Below are 19,296 nucleotides of genomic sequence, written 5' to 3' on the forward strand. Positions count from 1 at the left end.
TACCAGGGGACATGGGTTTAAACTACACAATAGTAGCAACAGACTGGATGTTGGGCAGCTCTTCTTATCGTCCTCATATTCCTCTGGAATATGTTGCTGGCTTGTGTGGTGTCCTCTGACTCTGCACACTTCAAGAGGGAGCTGGACCAGTTCTTGACTGGGGCAGAGATTGCATCATCTAGAAGGTCAGTGGCATCATAGGCAACACTTGGTGCATGTGATCTCCTGGACTGGTTCTGATCACCTGAGCGGGTTGGGGAGGAACTTTCCGGAGCATTTCTTCCCTTACGGGCCCTGGGGTTTTCTCCCTTACTTTGCCATTTTGCCTCTCCAGGAAATTACATGGCTAAGATTACAAACGAGCAGTTTGCTTGGAATAGGAATATTCCTTCTAGGAATTGTCCATGTATAATGTGGCAAAACCATCCCTGAATCCCCCATCATCAACATCCTGGGTGTCACCATTGACCAGAAACTTAGCTGCATCAGCCACATAAATACTGTGGTTAAAAAAGGTCAGAGGCTGACTATTCTGTGGCAAATGACTCAACACTTTCCACCATCAACAAGGGATGGGTTAGGAGTCTGATGGAATATTCTCCAATTACTTGGATGAGTGCAGATCCAACAGTACTCAAGATGCTCAATACGATCCAGGACAAAGCAGCCCGCTTGATCAGCACCCCATCCACCAACTTAAACATTCACTCCCTCCACCACCGGTGCACAGTGGCAGCAGTTTGTACCATCTACAAGATGCACTGCAGCAACTCACCAAGGCTCCTTCGACAGCACCTTCCAAACCCGTGACCTCAACCACCTAAAAGGACAAGGGCAGCAGCACCTGTAATCTCCCCTCCAAATCACACACCATACTGACTTGGAAATATATCGCTGTTCCTTCACTGTGGCTGGATAAAAATCCTGGAACTCCCTCCCTAACAGCATTGTGGGTGTACCTACCCCACATGAACTGCAGCGGTTCAAGAAGGCAGCTCACCACCACCTTCTCAAGTGCAATTAGGGATGGGCAATAAATGCTGGCATTGCCAGCAAATCCCACACCTCATGAACGAATAAACCAAAAAATGGATACTCTTTTCCATTTAAATCCTTTTTTTAAAGAGCTATTTATTCCCCAAATTTAGCAATCTTCCAGTTACCACAGGCTGACAAAAACGCAGCAGGGATCCTCCTGAGTTTCCACAGTAAACCAGCTGGTGGAGCCCTTGCGACATAGCACTCAGGCAATTTGATTGCTCTGGCAAGTGGAGTCTTTCAATCAGCTCCCACACTGTGCTGCTGTCTGCATTCTGTCTACCCCAAAGAGTGCAAAAAACACTTTCATGCTCAAACACTTTGGGCGAGGGAACTCTGCTACAAACAATAACTTGCATTTATCTCGCGCCTTTAACTAAAACGTCCCCATGAGCTTCACAAGAGGATAGTCAGGTATCATTTGACACTGAGCTATATAAAGAGACTTGAGGAGAGGTGAGCAGAAGCTTCGTGAAAGAGAACGCTTTGAAGGAAACATAGAAAATAGGAGCAGGAGTAGGCCATTCGGCCCTTCGGGCCTGCTCCGCCATTCAAAAAAGATCATGGCTTACCGTCTAATTCAGTACCCTGTTCCCGCTTTCTCCCCATATCCCTTGATCCCTTTGACATTAAGAAATATATCCATCTCCTTCTTGAATATATTTAATGACGGCCTCCACTGCCTTCTGCGGTAGAGAATTCCACAGGTTCACCACCCTCCGAGTGAAGACATTTCTCCTCATCTCGGTTCTAAATGGCATAGCCCACATCCTGAGACTGTGACCCCTGGTTCTGGACTCCCCATCCTCCCTGCATCTCGCCTGTCTAGTCCTGTTCCAATTTTATAGGTTTCTATGAGATCCCCTCTCGTTCTTCTAAACTCTAGTGAATATAGCCCAATCTCTCCTCATACATCAATCCTGCCATTCCAGGAATCAGCCTAGTAAATCTTCTTTGTACTCCCTCCATAGCAAGAACATCCTTCCTCAGATAAGGAGACCAAAACTGCACACAATACTCCAGATGTGGTCTCACCAATGCCCTGTATAACTGCAGTAAGACATCCTTGCTCCTGTACTCAAATCTTCTTGCAATGAAGGCCAATATACCACTCGCCTTCCTAACTGCTTGCTGCACCTGAATGCTTGCTTTCAGCGACTGGTGTACAAGGGCACCCAGGCCTCGTTGCACCTCCCCCTTTCCCAATCTATCACCATTCAGATAATAATCTGCCTTTCTGTTTTTACAACCAAAATGGATAACCTCACATTTATCCACGTTATACTGCATCTGCAATGCATTTGCCCACTCAGCCAACTTGTCCAGATCACATTGGAGCCTCTTAGCATCCTGTTCACAGCTCACATTCCACCCCCTCACTCCCTTCCCCCCCCACCACCCCAGCTTTGTGTTGTCTGCAAACTTGGAAATGTTACTTTTACTTTTCTCACCCAAGTCATTAATATATATTGTGAATAGCTGGGGCCCAAGCACTGATCCCTGCGGTACCCCACTAGTCACTGCCTGCCACCCGGAAAAAGACCTGTTTATTCCTACTCTGTTTCCTGTCCGTCAACCAATTCTCAATCCATGCCAGTACATTACCCCCAATCCCATGTGCTTTAATTTTGCACACTAACCCCTTATATGGGACCTATCAAAAGCCTTCTGAAAATCCAAATACACCACATCCACTGGTTCTCCCTTATCTATTCTACTAATTTATTTTGTTTCTTTTGGCCTCCTTATCTCGAGAGACAATGGATAAGCGCCTGGAGGTGGTCAGTGATTTGTGAAGCAGCGCCTGGAGTGGCCATAAAGGCCAATTCTAGAGTGCCAGGCTCTTCCACAGGTGCTGCAGAGAAATTGTTTGCCGGGGCTGTTACACAGTTGGCTCTCCCCTTGCGCTTTTGTCTTTTTTCCCGCCAACTGCTAAGTCTCTTCGACTCGCCACACTTTAGCCCCGCCTTTATGGCTGCCCACCAGCTCTGGCGAACGCTGCCAACTGACTCCCACGACTTGTGATCAATGTCACAGGACTTCATGTCGCGTTTGCAGACGTCTTTAAAGCGGAGACATGGACGACCGGTGGGTCTGATACCAGTGGCGAGCTCGCTGTACAATGTGTCCTTGGGGATCCTGCCATCTTCCATGCGGCTCACATGGCCAAGCCATCCCAAGCACCGCTGACTCAGTAGTGTGTATAAGCTGGGGATGTTGGCCGCCTCGAGGACTTCTGTGTTGGAGATACGGTCCTGCCACCTGATTCCATCTTCACTGCCTCCGGAGAATACTTGGCATCAGGTGAGTTGAACAGGGGTTTTTAGTATTTTAACATTGAGATAGGTGTTCAGGGACCGAGAGCCAATGTGAATCAGTGAGCACAGGGTGAATGAGTGAATGGAACTTGCTGCGAGTTGGGATCGAGGCAGCAGACTGTTGGATGAGCTCAAGTTTGTGAAGGCTGGAAAGTGGGAGGCCAGTTAGCAGAGAATTCAAATAGTCAAGAGCGAACAAAAGTATGGCTGATGGTTTCAGCAGCAGCAGCAGCAGCAGTTGTCCAAAGGGCTGAGACGGGTGATAATCCGGAGGCGATGGAATGGCAAGATCCCAGTGATGAAGTAGCTGCACACTCTTTGCCCTCGCTCACACAGTCTCGCTGTGCTGTTCTGCACTGAATTCTCGAGATGCATTGGGTTTTAGAGCTGGTCGGGAACAAGTGACATTTCTGCTGGCCCGGGTATGTGAGCTGTAAGCTGCCAAAACAGACAATCCCAGAAACAGCCGACGCAGGGGTGAGCGAGATTGGAGCTCAGATAATCCCTCCTCCATCAGGATTTAACGCTTTATTTACAACAGGCAGCTACCAACAGCGAATAGGCGACTTCAACATCTGCAAATTTGTTTAGGCTCAAAGAGCAAGCGAGCCATTCGCAAACTGTGCAGATACATCAATAAAAGTTCATCCAGCCCACTCCCCAAGACACATTTAAAGCCACGGAATTGACCCTCAGTAATGGACTATCTGCTGTCTAAAAGCAAAATACTGCGGATGCTGGAAATCTGAAACAAAAACAAGAAATGCTGGAATCACTCAGCAGGTCTGGCAGCATCTGTGGAAAGAGAAGCAGAGTTAACATTTCGGGTCAGTGACCCTTCTTCGGAACTGACAAATATTAGAAAAGTCACAGATTATAAACAAGTGAGGTGGGGGTGGGGCAAGAGATAACAAAGGAGAAGGTGCAGATTGGAACAGGCCACATAGCTGACCAAAAGGTCACGGAGAACAGGCAAACAATATGTTAATGGTGTGTTGAAAGACAAAGCATTAGTACAGATTAGGTGTGAATACACTGAATATTGAACAGCAGCAAGTGCAAACCTGAAGAAAAACAACCTGAAAAAAAGTGGGTAAGCAAACTGAACAAACTAAGATGAAATGAAATAAATGCAAAAAAAGATTGTAAAAAATGTAAAAAGGAAGAAAAAATAACTAAAAATGAAAGTAAAGTGGGGGGCTGTCATGCTCTGAAATTATTGAACTCAATGTTCAGTCCGGCAGGCTGTAGTGTGCCTAATCGGTAGATGAGATGCTGTTCCTCGAGCTTGCGTTGATGTTCACTGGAACACTGCAGCAATCCCAGGACAGAGATGTGAGCATGAGAGCAGGGGGGAGTGTTGAAATGGCAAGCAACCGGAAGCTCAGGGTCCTGCTTGCGGACTGAGCGGAGATGTTCCGCAAAGCGGTCACCCAGTCTGCGCTTGGTCTCCCCAATGTAGAGGAGACCACACTGTGAGCAGCGAATACAGTATACTACATTGAAAGAAGTACAAGTAAATCGCTGCTTCACCTGAAAGGAGTGTTTGGGGCCTGGGATAGTGAGGAGAGAGGAGGTAAATGGGCAGGTATTACACCTCCTGCGATTGCAGGGGAAGGTGCCCTGGGATGGGGACGAGGTGGTGGGGGTAATGGAGGAGTGGACCAGGGTGTCGCGGAGGGAACGATCCCTTCGGAATGCTGACAGGGGAAGGGAGGGGAAGATGCGACTGGTAGTGGCATCACGCTGGAGGTGGCGGAGGATGATCCTTTGGATATGGAGGCTGGTGGGATGAAAAGTGAGGACAAGGGGAACCCTGTCACGGTTCTGGGAGGGAGAGGAAGGGGTGAGGGTAGAGGTGCGGGGAATGGGTCAGACACGGTTGAGGGCCCTGTCAACCACAGTGGGGGGAAATCCTCGGTTGAGGAAAAAGGAGGTCATATCAGAAGCACCGTCATGGAAGGTAGCATCATCAGAGCAGATGCGTCGGAGACGGTGAAACTGGGAGAATGGAATGGAGTCCTTACAGGAGGTAGGGTGTGAAGAAGTGTAGTCGAGGTAGCTGTGGGAGTCAGTGGGCTTATAATGGATATTGGTAGACTCTCCCCCCTGCTCTCATGCTCACATCTCTGTCCTGGGATTGCTGCAGTGTTCCAGTGAACATCAACGCAAGCTCGAGGAACAGCATCTCATCTACCGATTAGGCACATTACAGCCTGCCGGACTGAACATTGAGTTCAATAATTTCAGAGCATGACAGCCCCCCATTTTACTTTCATTTTTAGTTATTTTTTCTTCCTTTTTTACATTTTTTACAATCTTTTTTTGCATTTATTTCATTTCATCTTAGTTTGTTCAGTTTGCTTACCCACTGTTTTTTTCAGGTTGTTTTTCTTCAGGTTTGCACTTGCTGCTGTTCAATATTCAGTGTATTCACACCTAATCTGGACTAATGCTTTGTCTTTCAACACACCATTAACATATTGTTTGCCTTTTCTCCGTGACCTTTTGGTCAGCTATGTGGCCTGTTCCAATCTGCACCTTCTCCTTTGTTATCTCTTGCCCAACCCCCACCTCACTTGTTTATAATCTGTGACTTTTCTAATATTTGTCAGTTCCGAAGAAGGGTCACTGACCCGAAACGTTAACTCTGCTTCTCTTTCCACAGATGCTGCCAGACCTGCTGAGTGATTCCAGCATTTCTTGTTTTTGTATCTGCTGTCTAATACTGCCAGCTGCTCTCTCCATTTCCATTCATCATGTCCATAGGAGTTGCTCGCCTATCAAACAGCTCCTTCACAGGGCCCTTTCACGGCCCTTGGAGCCTCCCGGTCCTACACACAACTGATGATCTCGGGGGCTGCTCCCAACAGCCACACCTTGTCACTGCCGCCAAGTCGCACTCAAGGCAAGATGCAGCTGCTGCTGCTCCGCAAAGGGACAGGTTGTAACCCGTGGCAGAGGGCGGCGGCTGGCTCCTCCTCTCTATTGCTGTTATCTGACACCCTGACCAAGCTTCCATCCACAGAGCCCATAAAAGCAGCTGAAGCCGCCCTCAGCTGCACCAGCCGTTCAGTTTCGGACTCTCCGCTCTCTCAAGCAACGTCAACACGATGTCCAGTCAGCAGGTTCGCTATTCCAGCAGCAGCAGCAGCGGAGGCGGCGGCGGCGGCCGCATGACAATCAGACAACATTTCGGCGCACCGAGCACCGGCAAAAGCTATGCCATGTCCAGCCGCTTCAGCTCAGGTGGCTTCAGCTCAGGTGGCTTCAGCTCAAGTGGTGGACTGCAGCGCGCACGAAGTATGATCAGCACTCCACAACTGAGAATGTCAATGTCGACCAAACGAGGCACTTTCCAGAATCGGAGCGGTTTCAGCTCTGGCTCTTTGTCTCAGGGGCTGTTGCAGGCAACTAGTAATATTGACCTGAACGCCCCTCTCCCCCAAAATGACACCAGCCTGCAAAATGTCCGGGTGCAGGAGAGCAAACAGATCATGCATCTCAACGACAAGTTTGCCTGTTTCATTGACCAGGTAATTTGAACGATTGTCCAGTCGGTCGTCTTTGTAACCCAGAGTTTTGTGCCTCTGCTCAATCACTTGCTGTCACTCTGCAAATTGCTCTTCTCGCTTTGCAACCGATTGCGTTCAAATGTAACCGTGCATTCATTTTACACCGTCAGGTTCGTGCCCTGGAAGAGATCAATAAGAAGCTGGAGATCAAACTGAATCTTCTGAAAGAACAAGGAACTTACAAATCAAACATCGACTCTATGTTCCAGACTTACATTGATAACCTCAAAAGGCAACTGGATACTCTTGGGCAGGAGAAGCTGAAGTTCGAGGCTGACCTTGTCCAGATGCAGGGTCTGGTTGAGGACTTTAAGTGCAAGTAAGTGTGTTGCTGCTGAATTTGCGAGGGCATTTCTTCTGATCCCGTATCGTGTCCCAACTGAACAAAGTCCCAGGTTCAGATTAAGATCATTTTGACCAATTGATCAGGACCCGGCAAAATATCACCGGGCGAAATAATCCGTAGGATGGTCATGTGGACAAAAGTGAAATAGCGAAGATAAATGGCTGTACTCGTCACCGTGACAGTAGCCTGTGCTGAGTCAGCTGGTCTCTGCTGGGATACAGCTGTGGTGCCACATTTGGCCTCAGTACCTGTGGAGAAGGAAACATCAACCAGTGCCCCTGTAGGTGTGGCAATTGAGTCTGGGCGGGAGCCCGAGTGTGTGTTCGTGCTTTGTTAAACTGGGGCTTTAGTGTGGGTGATCCATTCTGTTGAAGCGCTAACAGGACTGATGCTTCTCAGAGCAGAGTGTGAACACTTCGGGGATGGTGTATATCTTGTGGAGGGAAACATATGAAGGATAGTGCACAATAGAATATAGATAAATAAGGAGTGTGAGGAAAGCGTGGCTTCGCGATGGGAACCTGCATTTACTCAGTGCAAGGGGCTCCGAGCAATAAGTTAGGGCTGGGCAACCCAGAATTGCTTCCTTCACCATGGAAACGGACAGAAAGGTTTATTAACAGCAAGAGATTAACAGCAAAATAATCTGTTTCATTCCAGATACGAAGATGAAATTAACAAGCGCACAGAAATGGAAAATGAGTTTGTCTTGGTCAAGAAGGTGAGTATAACCATATATTTCTGTCTGCCGGGCCAGAGCAAGCGGATCTCTTGGCAGAGTTTCTCAAAGCACTTTGTCCCTCTCCTCTTTAGGATGTCGATGACTCCTACATGAGCAAAGTAGAGCTGGAAGCTAAACTGGAAAGCCTCACCGATGAAATCGAATTCCTCAAGTCAATCTTTGAAGAGGTAAAAATGTGACAGGGTCCACCAGTTGGCCTTCTGCTGTTTAATCCAATCAAATGTAATCCAATCCAGTTTGAATGCTTCCTATCTCCTTTCAATCTGTTTTTTTTTCTCCCCTTCGCCGTTCTTTAGGAAATCCGTGAGCTGCAGGCACAGATTCAGAACACATCTGTCTGCGTGCAACTGGAGAGCAGACCCAACCTGAACGTAGATGACCTGATTGCTCAAGCCAGACATCAGTACCAATTACTCGCAGACGCCAACCGTGCAGACGCTGAAGCATGGAAACAGACCAAGGTCAGCTCTTTAAGATCCCGATCACCATTTACCACTTGTATTGGTTGGTCTGTAGCCGACGCTGAAGTGTGAAATCTTTTACTAACCAGTTGCCAATGTTTCATTGCAGATGCAGGAACTGTCCATGTCGTCTGGACAATGCGGTGATGACCTCCGTGTGGTGAAAAGCCAGATTGTTGAAATGACTAAGTTGATCAGTAGACTGAATGGTGATATCGACGGTCTGAAACAGCGGGTAGGCAAAGAACTGAAACCAAACAGGATATTGGGACCACCTGAATTAGTGTTGTCAAGGACCTGTCTTGTCTTTCTGGGTCTCTCTTTCTCATTTCCCTCCCCCATCCAAAATAATGGGAAGAACCAGTTGAAGGATCAGCTCAATCTGGCCTATTTCTGCCAGTCTCAGTCTCTCACTGATGATTCCATTTCGATCCTTGTAAGGAAAAGTTTTGATATGAATCCATTGCCAGTCAGTCTGCGGTCCACACCACACCTACTCTTTCCCAATTCACTGACATGAGGGAGAGGCTTTCCCCTTTTGAGTGCTCTTCTGATACACAAAATGTCCAGGAAACTAACCATATTAATATTTGTGCTACTTAGCGTGTCAGACTGGAGGCTGACATCCAAGAAGCTGAGGAACGTGGTGAGCTCTCCCTCAAAGATGCCAGGATTAGGATTGCAGAACTGGAAGCTGCCATCAACAAAGCAAAAAATGACCTGACCCGCCAAGTCCAAGAATACAATCAGCTGCTGAATGTCAAGGTGTCTCTTGATCTTGAAATTGCCACCTACATGAAACTACTGGAGGGAGAGGAGGACAGGTAAGATGTGGGACAGTTACAGATTCCAGACATCACACTGAGCACAGTCCACAGTTTCCTATAGGAGCAGATTACAATCTGTACTTGCAGTTTATTGGTATTGTCATTACCGTAGCTTTGATCTCTGATAATGGAATGAAGTGTGGACACTCATGAGTGGCAGGTTACTCTAAATCACTTACTTTGGTTTAAAGGCTGCTTTGTATCTAAGTAGACACAAACATCACACTCCCTCCCAGGATGAAGCCCTGCATGGTGATTCACTCTTCCTTTTATAGAGATGGTCCAGGAAAGGTCTCCTGATGACTCACTGGGTGAAGACATTGTGGAACTGAGCCACATTGACCAGAAGTTCCACCAGGCCAGCAGTTGGGGTGTACAGTTGGGCGGTGTGCCCCAAGCAAGGGAGGGTAAAAGCAACCCAAGATCCTGTTCCTGATTGCCGGACAGTGAAGGTGCAGATCTTCCTTCCCCATGGCCAAATAGCCTGCTGGCATTTGCTGTCTGTGCTCACATGTGAAGAATGGGCACTTTGGGTGAGGGCCTGGAGGTTGACTGTACCCATGGAACTGCTCCACAGTTGTTGTCAGTGTCCTTGCGACAGGGAGAAAATTGGTAAACTAGAGGTAAATCTGACTGTGAATGTAATGCAAATACCTGCTGTAATGTGAAGATGTTTCCTTTATCAACAGAATGGCATCTGGGATAAAAACCCTCAACATCCAGCAAGTACAGAACCAAGGTAAAAGAACTTCTAATTCCTAGTTTGAGATCATAATTCCTGGAGGAAAACCTAGACATCGAAAAGAAAAATGGGAAATTCTGGAAATACATCGTAGGTTCATCATCAGCTGAAATGAAAGGAGACAGGTTGTCATTTTAGGTTTCGACCCGAGGTCACTGTGTATGTGTTCTGAAGAAGGGCCTACAGTGCTCCTCAAAACTTAAGCTCTCTTTGTTCTGTTTTCAGAGGCTGATGGACCTGCTGTGCATTTCCAGCATTTCAGTTGTCATTTCAGTCAATCATAATTGTAAATAATGTCTCTGTGTTTAATAATGAGAGCAATAGTTGTCGAATATAAGGACAAGATGTAATTACTTCTAGTACTGCTGACTACCCAACTTGCCTTCCTGGCCACCATGCTGGCTGATAAGGTTTAATGATTCCTTCTCCTCTGGCACTGTCCCCCTCCCGTTCAAATCAGCCATCATCACCCTCCACCTCAAAAAACCCACATTTCATCCTCTGTCCTTGCAAACTGCCGCCCATCTCCAACTTTCCTTTCCTCGTCAAAGTCTTTGAATGTGTTGTTGCCTCCCAAATACGTGCAACTCCATGCTTGAACCTCTTCAGTCAGGTTTCTGCCCTGGCCACAGCACTGCAGCAGCCCTTATCAAAGTCACAAATGACATCCTACGTAGTAAACTATCTCTCCTCATTCTTCACTACCTGTCTGCAACCATAGATATGGCTGACTGCTCCATTGTTCTCCATTGCCCCTTCTGCTTGGTACAGCTGGGTGGGACTGCCCTTGCCTGATTCCATTGCTGTCTGTCCAGTCATAGCCAGAGAATTTCCTACAATGGCTTCTTTTCCTGCTCCCGCATTGTTAACTCTGGAGTCCCCAAGGATAGATTCTTACTCCAATCCTATTTCTCATTCACAGGCTGTCTCACGACGATATCATCCAAAAATGTAACATCAGATTCCATATGTATGCTGATGACACCCAGCTGGACCTCATTACCACTTTTGGCCCCTCCACTGCTTCTGCTTTGTCATCCTGCTTGTCCAAAATCCAGTTTTGGATAAGCAGAAATTTCCTCCAATGCAACATTGGGATGACCAAAGCCATTGTCTTTGGTCTCCATCACAAATGCCATTCACTAACTACCAACTGCACCCCTCCCTGGCCATTGTCTGTGGCTGAACCTGTTGGCAACCTTGGTATCATATTTGACCCTGAGCTGTGCTTCTGAACCCAAAGCCACTCCATCACCAAGACCACCCACTTCCACCTCCGTAACATCCTCTGTCTCCGCGACTACCTCAGCCCATCGAATGCTGAAAGCCACATTTCATGATTTGTTAGCCCCAGACTCAACTACTCCAATTACTCTTGGCTGGCCTCCCACCTCCCACCCTCATAAATTTCAGCTCATCCAAAATTCTGTTCCCGTAGCTTAACATACATCAAGTCCTGCTGACCTTTTGTGCTCAATGACCTACCTTGGCTCCCAATCTGGCAATGCCTCGAATTGATAATTCTCATCTTTATGTTCACATTCCTCCCTGGCATCGCCCCTCTCTATCTCTGTAACTTCCTCCAGCTCTACAATCCTCTGTGAGATCTCTGCACTCCTCCATTTCTGTCCTCTTGTGCATCACCGATTTCCATCATCCCACCATTGGCGGCCATGCTTTCAACTACCACGTCCGTAAGTTTAGGAATTCCCTCCATAAACCTCTCTGCCTCTCTACCTCCCTGTCTCCTCCTTTAAGACTTCTGTGTTTGAGCAAGCTTTTGTCCAAATATATTCTTTACGTGGTTGGGTGTCCAATTTTTATTTGATAAAGCTACTGTGAAGCACCTTGGAATGTTTTGTGAAGTTAAAGGTGCTATATAAATGCAAATTGTTTCTCTTGTTGTACTATGTTCTTATAATCTAGGTTCCTACAATTAAAAGAGTGTATTTTTTCCCCTTTTACAGCTAATGTTCAGCAGTTTAGTGGAATGAGTGGGGGTTTGTCTGGATATGTCCAAGGCATGAGCAACAGCAGTGGGTACGGCAACTTGGAAACCTCTGTACTCAGTTCAGGAGGCTCTGCTTTCAGTGGCGGCATGGGTGGCGGCGGAGGTAGCAGCAAAACTGTGATTGTGAAATCAGTGCAACAAACCAGTGGTGGATATAAAAGTTCATCTTGAATCAACAAGGAATAAACTAATGCCAGCAGTGTCTCTTACCAGTGCAGTGATGAGCTCATTGTCAGAGGCTGTCTTTCCTATACGTACTATGTTTAGTGCAGTGGTTAACACGTTTGGATTAACTTCATGTCTGCTATTTAGAACACCTTCATTAACCTGTTTTACTTCACATAGTTAAATGACATGAAATTAACATTGACTTCTTAACCAGTGCACAGGGGAAATTCAACCTAGTAAAGGCCAATATTTTGGGTTTGTGGGAAAAGCGGTTAAGAAACTCACATTTTATTTGTTGGTCCCTTTTAAAATGGGAAATAAACCAAAGTTTTCGGTGCTGAACTCTGTTTCAAGATTCTGTATCATTTTGTATTGGGGATTTATCTTCTTTGACATTCCTGTTATGGTGAATAAACTTCTGAACTACAAATATGGACTGCTCTTTGCTTAAGCACAATATTAACTTGCTGAAAAGAACAAGTTTCATACACTCTTGTGAAATTTAACAACTTTGAAATATTTGAACATAAAGTTTGGAGCAATGTTATGAAACATAGAAAGACTACTTTGTGTATTCCATAGCAAAAACACACCAGACTGTCACTGAAACCATTCAGTGCACTAATATAGATACAGCAAAGTTTAACAACAATCCAACTCCAACCTTTTTCTCCTCCACAATGATATAACTTCTCCCATCAGTTGAGAAAACCAGCTTTGGGCACATGATTTTTTTTTAAATCTCCCGATCTGGTCACAACGGAACCTGTGTATCTAAAATGCAGGCCACCTCATTTGTATGCGATAGCGAGAGATGCGTTGGGTTAGAACACTTGCCCTCGGGTCTGTGTTCAAATACAGTGCAGTGCGATCGAGGAAAGTATCCCTATCTACTGACTGTAAGTGTTGTACATGAAATGATTTTGTGCAGTTAGTATAGGCCTACAGTACAAAGTGCTGACTAATTTGTAGTAACAAGCACTCAGTAAGCAGCCTCGCTAAGACAGGCCACAGGATAGCTCGTGTGGGGAATGGAGAAATATCACACTGATGTAGTAATGCCATAGGGACTGAGGCATATTCTTGGAGCAGAGGAGAGGAGCTCTACTCTGTATTAAGCCATGCTTCGAAAAGGCAACTGGGCATATTTGATGTCGACTATTCTAAAGAACCTTAGTTACTCAGATAGGTGTAATAAGCCAGGTCTATTTACATTCGAGCAGTGTAGATACAGAGGAGACCAGGTCGAACTTTATAAAGTAATGTAAGTTGCTGGATAGTGTGTCTGCTGATAGACTATTCCAGTTTAACAGATTATGGAGTACCAGGGGACATGGGTTTAAACTACACAATAGTAGCAACAGACTGGATGTTGGGCAGCTCTTCTTATCGTCCTCATATTCCTCTGGAATATGTTGCTGGCTTGTGTGGTGTCCTCTGACCCTGCACACTTCAAGAGGGAGCTGGACCAGTTCTTGACTGGGGCAGAGATTGCATCATCTAGAAGGTCAGTGGCATCATAGGCAACACTTGGTGCATGTGATCTCCTGGACTGGTTCTGATCACCTGAGCGGGTTGGGGAGGAACTTTCCGGAGCATTTCTTCCCTTACGGGCCCTGGGGTTTTCTCCCTTACTTTGCCATTTTGCCTCTCCAGGAAATTACATGGCTAAGATTACAAACGAGCAGTTTGCTTGGAATAGGAATATTCCTTCTAGGAATTGTCCATGTATAATGTGGCAAAACCATCCCTGAATCCCCCATCATCAACATCCTGGGTGTCACCATTGACCAGAAACTTAGCTGCATCAGCCACATAAATACTGTGGTTAAAAAAGGTCAGAGGCTGACTATTCTGTGGCAAATGACTCAACACTTTCCACCATCAACAAGGGATGGGTCAGGAGTCTGATGGAATATTCTCCAATTACTTGGATGAGTGCAGATCCAACAGTACTCAAGATGCTCAATACGATCCAGGACAAAGCAGCCCGCTTGATCAGCACCCCATCCACCAACTTAAACATTCACTCCCTCCACCACCGGTGCACAGTGGCAGCAGTTTGTACCATCTACAAGATGCACTGCAGCAACTCACCAAGGCTCCTTCGACAGCACCTTCCAAACCCGTGACCTCAACCACCTAAAAGGACAAGGGCAGCAGCACCTGTAATTTCCCCTCCAAATCACACACCATACTGACTTGGAAATATATCGCTGTTCCTTCACTGTGGCTGGATAAAAATCCTGGAACTCCCTCCCTAACAGCATTGTGGGTGTACCTACCCCACATGAACTGCAGCGGTTCAAGAAGGCAGCTCACCATCACCTTCTCAAGTGCAATTAGGGATGGGCAATAAATGCTGGCATTGCCAGCAAATCCCACACCTCATGAACGAATAAACCAAAAAATGGATACTCTTTTCCATTTAAATCCTTTTTTTAAAGAGCTATTTATTCCCCAAATTTAGCAATCTTCCAGTTACCACAGGCTGACAAAAACGCAGCAGGGATCCTCCTGAGTTTCCACAGTAAACCAGCTGGTGGAGCCCTTGCGACATAGCACTCAGGCAATTTGATTGCTCTGGCAAGTGGAGTCTTTCAATCAGCTCCCACACTGTGCTGCTGTCTGCATTCTGTCTACCCCAAAGAGTGCAAAAAACACTTTCATGCTCAAACACTTTGGGCGAGGGAACTCTGCTACAAACAATAACTTGCATTTATCTCGCGCCTTTAACTAAAACGTCCCCATGAGCTTCACAAGAGGATAGTCAGGTATCATTTGACACTGAGCTATATAAAGAGACTTGAGGAGAGGTGAGCAGAAGCTTCGTGAAAGAGAACGCTTTGAAGGAAACATAGAAAATAGGAGCAGGAGTAGGCCATTCGGCCCTTCGGGCCTGCTCCGCCATTCAAAAAAGATCATGGCTTACCGTCTAATTCAGTACCCTGTTCCCGCTTTCTCCCCATATCCCTTGATCCCTTTGACATTAAGAAATATATCCATCTCCTTCTTGAATATATTTAATGACGGCCTCCACTGCCTTCTGCGGTAGAGAATTCCACAGGTTCACCACCCTCCGAGTGAAGACATTTCTCCTCATCTCGGTTCTAAATGGCATAGCCCACATCCTGAGACTGTGACCCCTGGTTCTGGACTCCCCATCCTCCCTGCATCTCGCCTGTCTAGTCCTGTTCCAATTTTATAGGTTTCTATGAGATCCCCTCTCGTTCTTCTAAACTCTAGTGAATATAGCCCAATCTCTCCTCATACATCAATCCTGCCATTCCAGGAATCAGCCTAGTAAATCTTCTTTGTACTCCCTCCATAGCAAGAACATCCTTCCTCAGATAAGGAGACCAAAACTGCACACAATACTCCAGATGTGGTCTCACCAATGCCCTGTATAACTGCAGTAAGACATCCTTGCTCCTGTACTCAAATCTTCTTGCAATGAAGGCCAATATACCACTCGCCTTCCTAACTGCTTGCTGCACCTGAATGCTTGCTTTCAGCGACTGGTGTACAAGGGCACCCAGGCCTCGTTGCACCTCCCCCTTTCCCAATCTATCACCATTCAGATAATAATCTGCCTTTCTGTTTTTACAACCAAAGTGGATAACCTCACATTTATCCACGTTATACTGCATCTGCAATGCATTTGCCCACTCAGCCAACTTGTCCAGATCACATTGGAGCCTCTTAGCATCCTGTTCACAGCTCACATTCCACCCCCTCACTCCCTTCCCCCCCCACCACCCCAGCTTTGTGTTGTCTGCAAACTTGGAAATGTTACTTTTACTTTTCTCACCCAAGTCATTAATATATATTGTGAATAGCTGGGGCCCAAGCACTGATCCCTGCGGTACCCCACTAGTCACTGCCTGCCACCCGGAAAAAGACCTGTTTATTCCTACTCTGTTTCCTGTCCGTCAACCAATTCTCAATCCATGCCAGTACATTACCCCCAATCCCATGTGCTTTAATTTTGCACACTAACCCCTTATATGGGACCTATCAAAAGCCTTCTGAAAATCCAAATACACCACATCCACTGGTTCTCCCTTATCTATTCTACTAATTTATTTTGTTTCTTTTGGCCTCCTTATCTCGAGAGACAATGGATAAGCGCCTGGAGGTGGTCAGTGATTTGTGAAGCAGCGCCTCGAGTGGCTATAAAGGCCAATTCTAGAGTGCCAGGCTCTTCCACAGGTGCTGCAGAGAAATTGTTTGCCGGGGCTGTTACACAGTTGGCTCTCCCCTTGCGCTTTTGTCTTTTTTCCCGCCAACTGCTAAGTCTCTTCGACTCGCCACACTTTAGCCCCGCCTTTATGGCTGCCCACCAGCTCTGGCGAACGCTGCCAACTGACTCCCACGACTTGTGATCAATGTCACAGGACTTCATGTCGCGTTTGCAGACGTCTTTAAAGCGGAGACATGGACGACCGGTGGGTCTGATACCAGTGGCGAGCTCGCTGTACAATGTGTCCTTGGGGATCCTGCCATCTTCCATGCGGCTCACATGGCCAAGCCATCCCAAGCACCGCTGACTCAGTAGTGTGTATAAGCTGGGGATGTTGGCCGCCTCGAGGACTTCTGTGTTGGAGATACGGTCCTGCCACCTGATTCCATCTTCACTGCCTCCGGAGAATACTTGGCATCAGGTGAGTTGAACAGGGGTTTTTAGTATTTTAACATTGAGATAGGTGTTCAGGGACCGAGAGCCAATGTGAATCAGTGAGCACAGGGTGAATGAGTGAATGGAACTTGCTGCGAGTTGGGATCGGGGCAGCAGACTGTTGGATGAGCTCAAGTTTGTGAAGGCTGGAAAGTGGGAGGCCAGTTAGCAGAGAATTCAAATAGTCAAGAGCGAACAAAAGTATGGCTGATGGTTTCAGCAGCAGCAGCAGCAGTTGTCCAAAGGGCTGAGACGGGTGATAATCCGGAGGCGATGGAATGGCAAGATCCCAGTGATGAAGTAGCTGCACACTCTTTGCCCTCGCTCACACAGTCTCGCTGTGCTGTTCTGCACTGAATTCTCGAGATGCATTGGGTTTTAGAGCTGGTCGGGAACAAGTGACATTTCTGCTGGCCCGGGTATGTGAGCTGTAAGCTGCCAAAACAGACAATCCCAGAAACAGCCGACGCAGGGGTGAGCGAGATTGGAGCTCAGATAATCCCTCCTCCATCAGGATTTAACGCTTTATTTACAACAGGCAGCTACCAACAGCGAATAGGCGACTTCAACATCTGCAAATTTGTTTAGGCTCAAAGAGCAAGCGAGCCATTCGCAAACTGTGCAGATACATCAATAAAAGTTCATCCAGCCCACTCCCCAAGACACATTTAAAGCCACGGAATTGACCCTCAGTAATGGACTATCTGCTGTCTAAAAGCAAAATACTGCGGATGCTGGAAATCTGAAACAAAAACAAGAAATGCTGGAATCACTCAGCAGGTCTGGCAGCATCTGTGGAAAGAGAAGCAGAGTTAACGTTTCGGGTCAGTGACCCTTCTTCGGAACTGACAAATATTAGAAAAGTCACAGATTATAAACAAGTGAGGTGGGGGTGGGGCAAGAGATAACAAAGGAGAAGGTGCAGATTGGACCAGGCCACATAGCTGACCAAAAGGTCACGGAGAACAGGCAAACAATATGTTAATGGTGTGTTGAAAGACAAAGCATTAGTACAGATTAGGTGTGAATACACTGAATATTGAACAGCAGCAAGTGCAAACCTGAAGAAAAACAACCTGAAAAAAAGTGGGTAAGCAAACTGAACAAACTAAGATGAAATGAAATAAATGCAAAAAAAGATTGTAAAAAATGTAAAAAGGAAGAAAAAATAACTAAAAATGAAAGTAAAGTGGGGGGCTGTCATGCTCTGAAATTATTGAACTCAATGTTCAGTCCGGCAGGCTGTAGTGTGCCTAATCGGTAGATGAGATGCTGTTCCTCGAGCTTGCGTTGATGTTCACTGGAACACTGCAGCAATCCCAGGACAGAGATGTGAGCATGAGAGCAGGGGGGAGTGTTGAAATGGCAAGCAACCGGAAGCTCAGGGTCCTGCTTGCGGACTGAGCGGAGATGTTCCGCAAAGCGGTCACCCAGTCTGCGCTTGGTCTCCCCAATGTAGAGGAGACCACACTGTGAGCAGCGAATACAGTATACTACATTGAAAGAAGTACAAGTAAATCGCTGCTTCACCTGAAAGGAGTGTTTGGGGCCTGGGATAGTGAGGAGAGAGGAGGTAAATGGGCAGGTATTACACCTCCTGCGATTGCAGGGGAAGGTGCCCTGGGATGGGGACGAGGTGGTGGGGGTAATGGAGGAGTGGACCAGGGTGTCGCGGAGGGAACGATCCCTTCGGAATGCTGACAGGGGAAGGGAGGGGAAGATGCGACTGGTAGTGGCATCACGCTGGAGGTGGCGGAGGATGATCCTTTGGATATGGAGGCTGGTGGGATGAAAAGTGAGGACAAGGGGAACCCTGTCACGGTTCTGGGAGGGAGAGGAAGGGGTGAGGGTAGAGGTGCGGGGAATGGGTCAGACACGGTTGAGGGCCCTGTCAACCACAGTGGGGGGAAATCCTCGGTTGAGGAAAAAGGAGGTCATATCAGAAGCACCGTCATGGAAGGTAGCATCATCAGAGCAGATGCGTCGGAGACGGTGAAACTGGGAGAATGGAATGGAGTCCTTACAGGAGGTAGGGTGTGAAGAAGTGTAGTCGAGGTAGCTGTGGGAGTCAGTGGGCTTATAATGGATATTGGTAGACTCTCCCCCCTGCTCTCATGCTCACATCTCTGTCCTGGGATTGCTGCAGTGTTCCAGTGAACATCAACGCAAGCTCGAGGAACAGCATCTCATCTACCGATTAGGCACATTACAGCCTGCCGGACTGAACATTGAGTTCAATAATTTCAGAGCATGACAGCCCCCCATTTTACTTTCATTTTTAGTTATTTTTTCTTCCTTTTTTACATTTTTTACAATCTTTTTTTGCATTTATTTCATTTCATCTTAGTTTGTTCAGTTTGCTTACCCACTGTTTTTTTCAGGTTGTTTTT

General features: G+C 46.8%; 1 protein-coding gene across 1 annotated transcript; it reads left to right on the forward strand.

The window, feature by feature from the left end:
• The first annotated feature begins 6,382 nt into the window (after positions 1-6,382).
• LOC137358620 (keratin, type II cytoskeletal 8-like) lies at positions 6,383-12,601 on the forward strand. Its single transcript, XM_068024705.1, has 9 exons — positions 6,383-6,892; positions 7,042-7,250; positions 7,938-7,998; positions 8,091-8,186; positions 8,316-8,480; positions 8,590-8,715; positions 9,084-9,304; positions 9,997-10,046; positions 12,017-12,601. Exons 1-9 carry the CDS (start codon positions 6,470-6,472, stop codon positions 12,229-12,231), a joined length of 1,566 nt encoding a protein of 521 aa, XP_067880806.1. The 5' UTR covers positions 6,383-6,469; the 3' UTR covers positions 12,232-12,601.
• The last annotated feature ends 6,695 nt before the right edge of the window (positions 12,602-19,296 follow it).

Source organism: Heterodontus francisci, chromosome X (genome assembly GCF_036365525.1).
Source record: "Heterodontus francisci isolate sHetFra1 chromosome X, sHetFra1.hap1, whole genome shotgun sequence".
Taxonomy (NCBI): Eukaryota; Metazoa; Chordata; class Chondrichthyes; order Heterodontiformes; family Heterodontidae; genus Heterodontus; species Heterodontus francisci.

What these genes read in the sequence shown, in the direction of transcription:
- LOC137358620 (XM_068024705.1), top strand. Translation starts at nt 6,470, where the DNA reads ATGTCCAGTCAGCAGGTTCGCTATTCCAGCAGCAGCAGCAGCGGAGGC. An exon ending in GTTGAGGACTTTAAGTGCAA is followed by an intron (nt 7,251 to 7,937) that starts GTAAGTGTGTTG and finishes GTTTCATTCCAG; the next exon opens with ATACGAAGATGAAATTAACA. An exon ending in TCGACGGTCTGAAACAGCGG is followed by an intron (nt 8,716 to 9,083) that starts GTAGGCAAAGAA and finishes TGTGCTACTTAG; the next exon opens with CGTGTCAGACTGGAGGCTGA.